Source organism: Nestor notabilis, unplaced genomic scaffold, assembly GCF_000696875.1.
Source record: "Nestor notabilis isolate BGI_N333 unplaced genomic scaffold, ASM69687v1 scaffold908, whole genome shotgun sequence".
In the NCBI taxonomy this organism is placed as follows: Eukaryota; Metazoa; Chordata; class Aves; order Psittaciformes; family Psittacidae; genus Nestor; species Nestor notabilis.
In genome coordinates this window covers 141,298-156,259 of record NW_009939399.1, presented here as the reverse complement: position 1 = coordinate 156,259, position 14,962 = coordinate 141,298, and the positions used below count along the sequence as shown (strand labels likewise).

Genomic DNA, 14,962 nt, shown 5'->3' with positions numbered 1-14,962 from the left:
TTCTTGCCTGCAGTGGAAGTGGTCTAATCAATACTTGACTTAATGCAGTGTAGTTTAAAAGCTGATGTGACATTGCCCTTTATATTCAAGGATGAGCTCTCAAAGTGAGAGGCCGTTTGCTCAGAGTGCTCTGCTTTGCTTCACATTTCACAGCAGATGCAAGCGAGTTAGGGCCACCTGCTTGGCCTCTGAAAAGGCAGAGGTGTACATTGCTTTCCGGGTGAGGTAAACTGCTTTTGGGAACTTCACGGGCATCAAATACCAATGTTACATACTATCTAAGAGATGCAACATGTAGTATCATGAGGGATGTGTAAACCTGCTACAAACAACTCTATTTTCTACCACAAAACACTGCATTTACCACTTTTACCTACTATGTTATATTGCCTAAATATTTCACATTACTTTAAGCAAATTATCTTTGATATCTTCTTAACATTACTTAGTAATTACTCCTTATTGAAAATTTAGCCTATTAGTCTCATCAATTAATTACTACTTCACAGCTAAATACTCCAGAGAAGTTCCAGAAAAGTGGATGTGTATATCACCAACAGGGCAACTCAAGATGCAAGATATACAGCTTGATTAAGCATAAACTTGCTCCATCCTGCTTGCAACTAAGACAAATGCTTATACAGCAAATAATATCAACCTCAGTATAACATTTACCCCTCAGTACCACATCAGAGTGAAATTTATGCACATGAAAGCTAAACAGATCAATACTATTCAAAGAATAAACACTCAGAGTCAAAATTCTATCTTTGGATAAACACAACTACTGTTGATTACAGAAGGAAATAACCCCTTCCAAGAATTCCAAGGACTGAAATACTCTGAATCGTGCTTTTTTCCTGTTAATGCAATTCTTGCTCCGTACTTGAATTGACCATGGAAAGCCTAAAAAATTGCAAGCTATGAATGGAGCAAAAGAAATGGTCCATCCTGTCAGATACCAGATCTATGGTGATAATTAAGGCCTGGTTCTGGAGAATATTATGGAAATTTCAAATACTTCATACTGAAGTTTCAACATTTATTCAAAGTAATCACATAATCAGAAAGTAATAAAAGAGGAAAAGTAATCCTGGTATAAGAATCCAATTTACATTGATTAGACTTGCATAAACCTCTAATATGTATAAAAATTGCAAAATAAAGAGAATATACATGCTTCTTGGAAGCCACTGCTTCTTAGGAAATGTCATCACATAATTAAATGCTATATTATAATCCTTGAATCTGGGTGGAAAAAATAGAATAAAGGTAATAAAGGTAGCCTTAATCATGTTGAGTCTTAACTGCTGAATACTCAGCTTTGCATCTTCAGTCCAATTTTTATGACAGCTTATTTTCATTTACTTGTTTCATTTTTTTAAAAAAATGTAACTTTCCATGAAGGAAACCTTTAGACTTGATTCTCTGCTCTTTGCCTTGTCACAAGAGTGCAAAGTGAGCGTAAAACTTTATCAAACAGGCATGGTAGCACTTTATAAGCAATTAGTAGAATGAAGTACCAAGCAGGAAGAATCAAGAAGCAAGATAAATGTGTGTCTGTGCTTTAATAATTACCTGTGGTGTATCTGGCTCTGCCTGTACAGCAGAAGCAAGAGCCAAAACACAGAGGTCTTCTGTAATTGTTACCCAGCAAATTGCACTTGAGGCTTATTAAAAGGTAATGTGGAAACAAGCTTTTAGTGTATTTATCCTATTTCCCTGGATGTGCTGGAACCAGTATCAAATTTACCTGAGTATCTAGAGGGCAAAAAATATACAGTAGTGAATTTCCACATGTGGAAAAGTCCTGAAAGTAAAAGACAGTCTTCAACGTAATAAAAGAGAGACTGTGAGAAGAACAGTTGTTTGCTGAACGAGGAAAGCTTTTCCAAGTTTCTTAGTGTGCAGTTTAAGAATAGGCAGCATTAAAAATAGCATGCAGGTTGCTTATTGTTCCAAATTTTCTTTTACCCAAATGTCTTATGGTAGTTGATAAAGAAAAATACTTCAAGAAAGCTCTCATTGGTTACTGTTTTTAAAAGGAAAAAAAGTCCAAACTATAAGTGGATTCACAGGGTGATTATCTCACAGAACTCATGAGGAGGTGTGGCAGCTGGGTTCCACTCCCACCGTGTGAATATCAGCTTCACTGACACAGATAAGAGGAGGAAACCCCTCAAGAAACAGGACAGGGGAATTCAAGCCCTAGCTGCTGGACTACAGGACTGCATTTTAGAATGCCCCGCAGGAGGAAAAGGATGAACCTTTTCTCCAGCTAGCAGATGTAGAACTGCACTAAACAATCCTTTAAGTTGCTTGCTGTAGGGAGTAAGTCATAATTTTGCTTGATTTCTTTTTTTCTTTGCCCACCCACTGAATTATTTCAGACAGAAGACATAACTCTAGATTTTTTAAAATGTGAGTTGCAATGAAGTTTTATTGTCTGACTGGTGAAGAACAGTAAATCAAGGACAAGAAAAAGAGGCAAATTATTCTTCTGGGTTGGTATGCCTAATAAACTACAGAAGAAGTCTTGACTACCCCTTGGTATAAGCCAGAGTTCTCTTCCTGCTCCTATAGGTGATATACATGCCCTTCAGCTGAACAAAACACTCCTCCCCTTCTCGCATATGCAATTCTTGGTTTGTGGAAAGGACACAATTCATAATCAATGTAGGACTCGTTTAAAGCACCATTTACAGCCTAATAACCTATCTAGCACGGTAGTACTATTTATTATATGATGACCAGCAACATTATCTTGCATAGAATTAGGAAACATTCAGGAAAAGTTTATACACAAATGTTTTACAATAATTGACTGCCTGGACAAGAACTAATAACAGTGTTTCAGAATGAGATTAATATTCAGTCATTAAAAGAAGGTTAAACAGGACCACAGCTTTGATTATTAAATATATGAGGCAATATACACTGCTATTGTTGAGTGACAACATTAAGACTAAATAATGAAGTCAGTCACTCACTGATGCACTACATTTTTTGTAGTAACCTCTGGCACCATGAATACACCTACAATCAGACATATAAAGCTTTAACTTAAGATTAATGTAGACCTGTACTGCAGTACAAACACTCATTAGCACTTATTGTTCTGATTATGGTTCAGTATGTAAAATCAAAGAAATTGGGTTAGGGAATCACCAAATGATAGAGTGATCGTGCCTCCAAGTGCAAGGTCGTGGCATACTAGAGATCTCTGAGGTAGTTCCAAGTAAGATGACACACTGACAGCACAAAACGATGCCATGAAGAAATATTAACCTAGCTCCTGGGAACAGTTCTGTCCACTTTATCTGTCTTAATTACTGGGGCTAATTAACTTCAACAAACTAGTGCCATTTAGTATGGCTACAGTGCTTTTTTTGGCAAGCCTGGGGATCTCTGTTGCACATGATAGGTACTCAAGTGGATTCCCATACTTGCAAAGCTCAGCCCTCCAGTTCATACAGTACGTAGCTGCTGCTCTTATTAACATCGTCTGTTATGCTGACCAAAGAACATTTCTAATTCCCCTCTTCCTCCAATCATGTCACATTCAATCTTATTAATTATCTGCCAAAGGGAAGTTCATTATTAACCCTAATTGTAATCTTATTGACTTTGCTTTTACAGTCTCTCTGAATTCCCCATGAGACTACGGGTGACCCTTTATTCCTCAGGTCTCTGGAAGAATTAGGATGTAGTACTTATGTTGATGTGGACCTACTGGAGAAAGTCCAGAAGAGAACATGAAGATAATCAGAGGCCTTGAGCACTTCTAGGAAGACAGGCTGAGAAAGTTGGGCTTGTTCAGCCTGGAGAAGAGAAGGCTCCTGGGAGACCTTAGAGCAGCTTCCAGTGACTGAAGGGGCCAACAAGAAAGCTGGGGAGGATCTTTCTACAAGGGCGTATAGGGGGAATGGCTTTAAACTAAAAATGGGTAGATTTTTATTAGATATCAGGAAGACATGCTTCATTATGAGCGTGATGAGACACTGGAACAGGTTACTCCATCCCTGGAAGTGTTGAAGGCCAGGTTCGACAGGGCTTTGAGCAACCTGTTCCAATGGAAAGTGTCCCTGCCCATGGCAAGAGGGTTACAGCTAGACTGTATTTAAGGTCCCTTCCAACCCAAACCATTCTATGATTCTATTGAATGTGTGAATGCAGAATGAGATTCACAAAACTAAGTTTTCATGTTTTGATACTGATGCTGCCCTTTTCTCCCTTCCATAACCACAGCATCACCTCCCCCAGAATTTCTTGGTAGTCTCCCTGTAAGCCAAGGCTGTATTCTGTCCTAAGAGGAACTTTGTAAATTGTAAAGTTGGAGTGAAAACACAGTTGAAACCTGCAATCAAATGACATGACCTTTGTGGGACTTTTTCTATGCTGTCTCTCTGTGGTCAGTATCAAGTCACAGACCTGCCTTTTTCAAATCACTTTATCAGTTTCTGTCATAAAAGAGGATCTGTCAGAGAAACAGGAAGATGATACCTGCTTTTGCATTGAAAATAACAAACTTAAAAAAGAAAACCTACATTAAATGCATAAAATGGTGTAATGATTCTCTTATTCTCCTGTTTTTATAAGTCCTGACACTTCAGAAACAGTTCTGCAGGGTTGAGACTGCCTACTGCTGTATTTACACAGCAGCTAATTAATTTCTGCCCTGATCCTGGTCTTGACTTCTGGCCACTACCAGAATTAGATTTCATAACAGCAGCAATTAGAATGTTCTCTTTCTAGCAGACTGGATAGCTTTGGACACTTGATCTGACCTATTCAGAAGTCAGTGATATGAAAGATCCGAAAAAAAGACATTTCTGAGGACATAGAATAAAAAAAGATAATTTTGTAATTGCATTTCTAATATCAGCTCATTACTCTCTCATCATCTTTTAACTTTCACATCTTCATACTTGAAAAGGAAAAGACTTCTTACCATATGAAGTCAGTAACAAATCACTTGTACTGCTGGGGAAATTCTCTCTGTTCTTGTTTGTTTGTACCATAAATACAGAATAATTTGAGGACCAGACAGCACAAAAATATTAACATCTTGTAAGTTCAGTTATGCTTGTGTAAACTAAATGGCAAATAACAACGTATAATCTATCATGCCAATCACTGTTGTTTTATAAATAAAAAGAAGGGGCCAAATTTAATAAAATCAGTTCTCAAATACAAATATCTGATACTTTCTCCATGCAAAATCTATGTATGAAAATAACCTGAAACTCCTTAGATCAGAAAAGAATTGCAACTGGTGTGGACTTAACCTGTTAAAGTTTGCATAAAACTTTTAATACTACACAAAGGCTGCTTTGTGTAGGACTAGGCTACTAGTTATTAACTTAATATGGAAGAAAATCTAGAATGAAATGATGATGTCAATACCGGATTTTAGTAGTTTTGTTTGCAAGGCATGTCAGCTTATCACAGTGTAAGCCCTGATCTCGGCAGCTATAGAGACCTGAACTGTGCTTTGGGATGTCCTTTCCTCCCTCATCCCAAAAGCAAGCTGTTTCCTGAGACAGCAGCCACCTACCCTGTCACATACAAATACACTCCTTTGTATTCACAGAGACACGTAGCCCTCGTCTAGCAAAAGGCCACTGCTGCGGAAGCTGCTGGAAGCTCCCTCTTTCCTGTCCATGCCACATCAGCAGCCTCCCAGCTAGATTGTTCTAAGCAAGAATCAAGTGAGAAGACAAGACAGAGGGGTGCAATGATGGCTGGTGCCTGGCTCACTGGGCCTGTTGTCTCCTGTTGCAAAGAAGATAAGCAGCACTGCTGAAGAGCAGCCATCAGCCAGATTGGACACAGCTTTGAACAACCTGTCCTAATGGAAGGTGTCCCTGCCCATGACAGGGGGTTGGAACTAGATGACTTTTAAGGTCCCTTCCAACCCAAACCATTCTATGACTCTTCCCAGCAGCAGCTGCAGCTCCATACATCCCCTGGGCAGGTACAGGAGGCATTCAGCTGTACAGAGAGAGGACATAGACTGAACAACCATCCTGAGCTGCTCTCAGGAAAAAGGAATGTAAACTGAATGTTCCAGTATTGGTCTTCTGTTACAGAATGGTGTTATGACACACTCATTTCTTGAACTTAAGTTGATCAGAGTGCTGAATATATTAAAGAATATAAAAGGTGGGAAAACCCAGAAACAGGATCTCGGATGAGTTAATCTTTTATCACATCAGCAATACTTTTGCAAAAAAAATGTTGGACTGTATCATTGTTTCTTGATTGGATACAGAAAGAAATAAACTTCATAACACACAAGATGCTGCTTCAGGAGATTAATACTAAACTGCATCAGGCAAAGACTGCAATCACAGCCCTGGACACTACGTATGAACAGATGGTAGCCTATGCTAATAACTTGGAAGGCAAAACTGGCATAACAGAATGCAATGCATTTTAATGAATTCCATTAAAACCATGAGGATTGAGTGTGACCATATTTAAGGGCTTGCTCCTAATCTTGTAGAATTTGAATTAAAAAAAAACCCTGAACCCAGAAACTTACTGCCATTGACAAATGGAGAATCAAACTCAGTTTGTAGAGTATCGATGGAAAGAATTAATGATTTAAAAAACAGCAAAGCTGTAGAGAGGAACAGCATGTTGATCTATATTACGTGACTAGATTTACTGAGGTTCCTGTTTAGGAGTGATACCATAGAATGTGAAATCACGTGTATATATAATAATTTAGAATTAATTTCTATTTCCTTTAATTATTATGCGTACACAGGAACTGTTTCACTATTGATGCCAGGAGTGACTACTGACAAACATGGCATTTAGACTCCCCAGTATCCACAGCAACACAGAGAAGAGACCATAAGCAGTGACTGGTTTGGAATAGACACAGAAAGTCAAGTGCCTCTTTAATAGTCCTCTATATCTCTCTCTGCAAAATTAGGATATTAACATTAACATTTGTTTTAAAGTCCTGATCCTGTCTAACCGTCCACGCTTCATATATTGTATAGTTAGTTAGTTAGTTAGCTCTTCCTTAAAAGCTTCCTTTTCTATTCTTTACAACAAAGAAACAAACTACAGCTTCATCTGAAGCTGCCTTTGGAGTGATCAGTGTGCTCTTACTTAGCAAATAGAGTGAATTATTTTTTGTGAATTATCTAGTTCAAGTATAGAATGTTTATAGTTCGATGGCTAAACCACTACAAGCACTGTTGTGCGTAGGGATGTCTGTGTGCAGAGTGTAACTCTACATTCAAAGGCATCCTAGAGCAAATAATACAGAAATTAATCTTCAGATATTCCTTTTTTTAAATCCTTTATGCCTGTTGAATTGCATCATTGTTTAAATTGAACCTCATACTTATTTTCACCACTGGCAGACTTGGTCTGTTTTTAGTTGCAGGCTTAGACAGTGAGTTCTGCTTACTTAAGAATCACAATTAGCAATTTCTGCTTCTGTGGCAGTAAAAAAAAAAAACAAACCACCAACAAAAAAACAAGCACTATAAATCCTTTCTTTCTATGAATAGCAATTTTTATAAAAGGATGAAGAAAAATTCTATTTTGCTTAAAATACCCCAGTGCTTATATATTGTAATTCCTTTCAGCACACATTGGGGTTGAGCATGAGATTATAAACTGCACTAATGCTTCACAACTGGTCTCTGACATACTTTTTTTTTTTCCTCTTTTTGGGGAGGAACACTGTAAAGATTGTACACATACAAGATGAACAGAATAGATATTATTACATATCTTACAATGCAGAAAACTATTTTTCTGACCAAATTCAGATTTGATCTACTGATTTTCCAGTTCATCTTAGCTATACTCTTTATGCCTGATGGAAATCAAGATCCTCTTGCATTTCTCTCACATTTAAACCCAAAATCCATTTAATAGGTAAAGAAAATTAGTTCAGCTAATGCCATCATTTATTATTCTGCAAAAATAAATACTAGTTAGGGAGAGTTTTATGAACTTAGTTTGAAGAGTCATCGTTTTATTAATGATCTAAAAGTTTGTGTGAATACATGTGTGTGAACTGGCAATATTTCTATCATTAATTAAGACTATTTCCTTATTTCCTTCTCTTCATTATTTGTTAAGAATTTTCATGCAGGTATTTTTACTCAGTTTTCTGCAGTAGCCGTATTTTAATAAGTGTGTTTGAAACCATTATTTGGAGATTATCTGCTATAGAAGAAAAGAAAAAGTATCTTACATATGGTTAACAACAATACAATCTTAAAGAATAAAAAGAAACTGCATTTGATTATTTTGGAACTAGAATGAATATAACCTGTCTTTTGAACACAAAAAGGTTTAATTATCTGTGTGTGTTTTCTCCAAGTTAGCGATTTTCAGCTAGTAAGAAAATATTGAATACCTAACAGTGCTCTGTAGCAAGCATTTGTCATTCTTTGGACATCAATGATTTTGTCAGCTTTAGGTAATAAGTTACAGTTCTTTTATCTCCTTCCACAGATAACTCATATAGTCACAGTCCAACGATTTTCTCCCTTTACAACACTTCTTTTTCACTAACTTATGAAACATCTCAACAAGTATTCCAGAAAGCTCTTACCACCCACAGAAATCTGATGCCAGGTGTCATTTGCAGTGGAAGTCAGTCTCTGTGAACTCTCTAGTGTAATTAATAGTTTGTTACAATTACCTTCTAGAGCGTATTTCATGTCCTGGGCGAACAGAGTCCACATGATTTCAGCACTGATTTTTCCCATGTTCAGCTCTTGAGGGAACCTGCAATCAATCACATTACATCAGTTCACCTGCTGCTAGAAATTATGCTTACTGCTGCGCAGCAGAAAGGCAAACATCTCCACAAAATAATTCCCCTAGTATGCACTTAAGGTATTTTGTGTTCTTTACAAGTATATGAACCATCCGCTCTCCAAATAAAAAACTTTCCTTAGTCTAATGTCAGGGGCCTAAGTAAGTAATTAGTTGAATGTTGTACTAATTCCCTCACACGACATTTTAAAATCAAGAAACATCCATCTATCTTGCAGGTAACTCCTCAACTTTGATAAATCAGATGGCTTATAAAAACCTGAAACAGTTTGCTCAGGTGTTTAGCAGTCAGTTTTCCTGAATTCTCTTATTACACTGGAAAATAGTGAAGTTGTCCTTTGCAGCTGTATTGTTTATAGTAGTTGAATCCAATTCAGTGTTTGAAGACTTTCACCTTGAAGTATGGATAAAACTGAAGAATATAAAAGGCAGAAAAACACATACTTTCAATTCAAAATTTTAGTTTTAGTATAATACTTCATGTTATCTTTGGAAAACAGGTCTTTTCAGCTTTTTCTTGCTGTTGTTGAGTATTTTTCCACAACTTTTTCATAGAACCCAGCTGCTTCTTATTGTATGTAAAAGAAAAGCTTAAACCTTTCAGTTACCATCTTCGCTGTTAGCTAACAGCAGAAGCTGACATTTTTGTGACAGATATATTTAAACATAATGTTTCACATCATATATAGAGTTCTTTTTCCTTACTGCAGGTGTGGGACTAAGATTAACGTGAGCAGTTCTCAGGGCACAGAAGCATACCACAGGTGACACAGCTAAAGAGCAGAAAGTGCTACCCATAACCTTTGAGTGGTAAAGCAGTTGTTTATACTACAGCAATGCAGTAAGAGCTGTATGCATGCACTGGCAGTTTACCATCAACACAAAATCATCAAACATGATATTCATGAGGAAACACACAGAGCTGTGTGGCTTCTGTCTTAAGTTTACTACACCACTTTCGACTAGCAGAGAATTTGATCCAAAGTATTTTGACCTTTTACTGAAGCACTAAAAATTTAGAAAGTATTCTGTAATAATATTTGTAAAAATGTAAGAATTTTTAAAGGTCTTGCCCAAGAAAGAATAAGAATTATGTGCAACTTTAAAGTGGTAGCAATATGATCTAAGTAATGTATTCTTTCCATGAACATGTTTGACCCTGATCATATCTGCAAAGAAAAATTACTTACATAGCTCATTAGCTCTGCCACTTTCATATGAAGTGATTGCTACCTCAGTCACTGATATGCTTTCTTTATGCTAATGGATGCTCAATTACAGAACTTTGATTAATTCTGTTAACACAAAACTAATTGTTGTTTAAAATGTCAAATGTTAATTTCTTTACCTCCAGTCCAGTCCAAGTGCCCTCTTAGCACCAGACTCGAACTTTGAAGCTCTGCAACATATTTAAAAGTTGATCTGATATTAACACTTTTGCCCATAATGCAGAGCTGACCGTAATGCAAGGCTGGGTCTGATAAAAATGCATTTGTTTGATTAGTGCTATATTTATGTGTAGACATTTTAACTTGGGAGAACATATTCACACATAAACTGCAATTATCTTTTCATTATATTGCTTAAATTACTGTAGCATGACACAGCATCCTTGATTCATCCCACCTGACTTCAGTTAGGTACCTGGAGTTCACACCAGAGATTCTCATTTCTGTGTCCCTGAGAAATATAAACTGATGAAATATAATCATCAACTGAACATACCAATGAAATCCTTCCATCCAATGCAGAAGGTGCAGTATTTGCAATTTTATTGTTACATGGGTACGTTTTTGTATACAGCCCTGCAAGATTGACTGCCATTCCCATACTGTGTTTTTTCCAACACAGTGAACTCCTAGCAGGAGGTTACTGTGACAAAAATAATCACACAACAGAAAGACCACTCTTTTTTAGTACTTTTCTCATGCAATTAGTTTGCTTCATAGTTACCATCATATCTGTAAGGTGTATTTGTCAGAGAGTCAAATAATAGAATATTAATTTGTCCAAAGTAAGTTAGTAATGTAATGTGGACAGTTAATCTAATCAACATTTTCAGCCAGTGAAATTGATTTAACGTGTTAACAAACTAGTACCTAATATGTCTGTAGATCTCACTGCATTGTGATAGTCATAAAATGCACTTTTCCAAGCACTAGCATCACAGAGCTTACCAGGGTTCAGCTAGACTTTTTTCTATGAAAGTTTCCTACAGTTTAACAGTCTAAGTTCCATATAACTTAATCCTGATTCAGAAAGTAAAACTACTTGCTTATCCCATTACAACAACAGAACTCTGTCTTCAGCACTATCCCATCCCCTTCTCCATACAATGATACCATTGTTTTTCCACTTTTTGTGTTTATGAACAATACTCAGAGCTGGTAGTAAGTGTGGGAAAGTGTAATTGGTATGGATATGGTATGAACCACTCCTGCCACAATTTTCCTTAGAGATAGATAGCTCTATGCATGAGTAGTCACATTTACTTTAATTTGGTTACTCATATTTCTAGAATTACTAATGTAATAATTATATATGATTTGTTATTTGCATTACAGTAGTGCTTAGAGGCTTATGGTATGTTTAGGAAATTACTATGCAGGAACCTTAGAGTATGTAATAGAAAAATCACTGACTCTCAAAACTCACAGTTTAAAGAGACAAGACAGAGAATGGGGAAGATGACAAAGTAGAAATGTCTTACTTAAGATCCTATGACAGGTGAATGTTAGTCAGCAAGAGAATATAAGCTTTTGAATCTTCCTTCTGAGCCCTTTTCCAACTAAGAACAGGGTTCTAGTTTGCTTAATATGCATATATACATATAAATAGATATACACATACCATTACATTAATAGTCAGAGAAAATGTGAAATACGTAAGAACAGAAAATTTCAGGTAATCAGTCGAAATCTGATATTTATCTCCAAGTATGTGACTCTCAAAAATCAGTCTTCCCCCACTCCCTGTTTGCACATTGTCAGAGACATGCATTTAGTATCCTGTCAGACATATCTGAATAAACTGACAGGCTGAATTACCAGCATCATGAGAAATGCTCAATTTTCATGAATGTATGAAATAAACAGTAATGTAAACTGCAGGGCAGAACATGATTTTATTATGCCTGTAATTCTTCAATATTAATCTGTTCAGATGGTTTTGCTTCTAAGAAACCTCTTAATTTTCTAATTCTAACACCTATACACATATAGGTAAAGAAGAAGGAAAAAAGTCTAGGCTTGATATTTGCAGCCACCATTAAAACTTCTTGGAGGACTCTAAAAATAGTATTGTAAAAGGAAGGCAGTTTCTTAGAAATTCCATGTTATATTACATTGCTTCCTGACTTCATGTTATAATGCTAAAATCAGCACTTGACAACTCTAAGTACAACTTTCAACTTGTACTATAGATAGCTCTGGCACATCTTGAGTTTGGTTCCAAATGTCATAAGCAGCAGTAACATTTTTTCAACCGTAATATGTCTTTCTGGCTAAGAATAAGGACAGAAGCAGCTATATAATTCTTTTTATTTATCCTAAAAGTGACTCTCACATAGAATACTCAGGCACTGCTCAAGAAAGTCATATGTCACAGTTCACAGCAGTCACCACTGACTTTTCTACATTTGTACCACAACTGAAGGCAAATTCTGACATATATAAAAATATAAACACAGTTGAAGCAAAAAAATAGTCAAAGCATTTAAATATAAAGAAGAAACAAGTGCCCAGAAACTGTCTTTTAAATTCACTAGATTTAAAAATTTCACAATTTCATCACAGACTCGGGTAATTACAACATAGAAATTCTCTGATTCTCTGACAACAAAGACAACAATTAGAATCACATGCATGATTGATTCTCCTTTTCTTACTAAAGTTTGATATAAGACAAACTTCATCTACAGATGAACAAGCACAATGAGAAACCATCCCTCACTGAAGGACTGAAATTATTATTAAATTCCAAACAACTTATTAGAGAGAGCTCAAGGATTTCTTAGCATGATTTATTGCTGTGCACAAGATGTTAATGGATGCTAAAGCTGGGACTTGGATTCAAAAGCTAATCCAAATAAAGCCAAAGGGCATGCCAAGCGCTCTGATAAGCTCAAGTTTCCTCATATTGTGAAAAGAGCTGGACTGCATAAGAAACTAGTCAATGCATAGTCAGAACTAAGTTGGATAGTCTAGGGTTTATTTTTGCAAATTGAAGACTGAGATACCATCTCTAAGTTGTTCAAGCTGCAGGCAGAATAAAGCCTAAAGTAGTTTTAAAATGCACAGTGACAGAAACAGAAGACAAGGAGCTTACTGGGTGCCATACCTCAGCACAATGTCTCATCTGGTCATTCTGAGAAAAGAGATAGCTAGTATTTCTGCTGTAGTAAAGGAACAAAGAATCTAGGTATATCTTTATGTAAATAAGTGCTGACTCCTATCACACGTCTTACCCTAATGAAAGCAGCATTTCATGTTCCTGGATTTCAGGTAAAAGTCTGGGGAAAAAAAGGCAAAGGTATTTCTATTTTTCCTAAGCTCTAACTTAACTGTAGTTCCGACTAACCATACTTCAGACATGCAATTACTGGAGCAAATCCCCAATCCCTCAGATCAAACTCTTTGAAAGAAACCCAGGAAAGAAATCTGGGACTTCTTTGTATTTTGTAAAATATTTTTCCCTACTCATAGGAAGGAGATAGATTTGAATACATAAGACACTTATTTGTCAGAAAACAAGTATAAATCCTAGAATTTCTTCATCACGTTGGAGGAAGGACAGTTTTCAGCATTTGAATGAGTACTAGATTATATAAAGACCTTTTCCTTTTGAGATGATTTGTTCTAAAAGGACAATGGTAGGCATGATCTACTCTCAAAAGCAGAGATGCTGTAACTCTGAAAGCTCTAAAACAGCGCAGAAAGGAGATACCTTGTTTCCAGTCTTCCGCATTATGAGTATCTGCCAAATAGTTATTATTAAGATCATTATTCTATAATTTGGTTAATCCCTTATCATCGTGGTAACGAAGCACAAGTCTATCAGTCTACACTTGCCATCCTTTTGCATATTGTTAAGCCTATAATCTAAGAACTATACGTAATGGAAAATTTAGGTTTCTTTCCTGTGTGTGAATCCACACAAGGATTTGCATTTTCTGTTGTCATGGAGCCAACCTTCTTTTTGTTCCCCGTGTTTAAGCATTTATTAAAATAAGCGTTTCCATCATTTGTATACTTCAGTGTAGTGTTTCTGGGCTACGTGTATACTCAACTCCAAGCTGTGCCTGAAATTCCTTTCTAAAACTCATGCTAGTTTCCATACTTACAACAATCAGAGACTGATGGGTATTACACAGCTATCAGTTATGGGTATTATGGAACTACCATAGTTATTGTTGCAGTGTTATTATATGTGAGAAGCTAACAAAGCTTAACACACAACAGAAGCATACAAAATTTTCCACATGCTGAAGATGAAATGGTAATAGCAGCAGCCAACTTATTAAAAGGAAGGGATAATCAAAGGTAAAATTCTACAGCACCTTGTAAGCAAGGAATTTTGCATTGTTTGTATTTTATCACCTTATTTTTAGGTAAAAAGACTTTTTCTTTTCTGTTTCAGAATTTGGTCCCCAAGCAGCAAAATATCAGAGAAATTTCCCATGCAAATCTCTACATATTACATTTTCTAACTTGTTTAAAAGCCACACATTTCCACATTTCTCAGTCAAGTAAGAGGACTACCAGGAGAGGGCTCTATTAATCACTTTTGTTTCCTCTTGCTACAATTGTTTCTGTCTCATAGGCCATAATTTTCCCAATTTCCCTGTCATTCTTAAAGCAATACTATAAAATTTTCAGTTTATCCAAAGCATTGCATGACAGTCTCTAATCCTCAACTCATATGTCAACCATACAATACTATTTGATGGAACTTCTTAATAAACAGAATATATTAGGTTTTCATGGGAAATAAATTAACCATTAGGTTGTCCATACATGATAATTTCCCTGTATTTCCCAAAATACTAAACTGCGCATAAAAGGTATCCACTTATAAATGTCTTCCCTTTGTTGATTTTAATTAAGCAAGAATTTAGTGAAAACTGTTAGAGCTGGGTAGTCTA

General features: G+C 36.2%; 1 protein-coding gene across 1 annotated transcript in view; it reads right to left on the bottom strand.

Moving 5' to 3' along the window:
* Positions 1–14,962, bottom strand: part of UNC13C (unc-13 homolog C (C. elegans)) — a 128,907-nt gene that overhangs the window by 32,267 nt on the left and 81,678 nt on the right. The window contains exon 18 of the mRNA XM_010019819.1: positions 8,684–8,769. Within this exon, the coding sequence (XP_010018121.1) occupies positions 8,684–8,769 (86 nt within the window). The remainder of the gene's footprint in view (positions 1–8,683; positions 8,770–14,962) is intronic.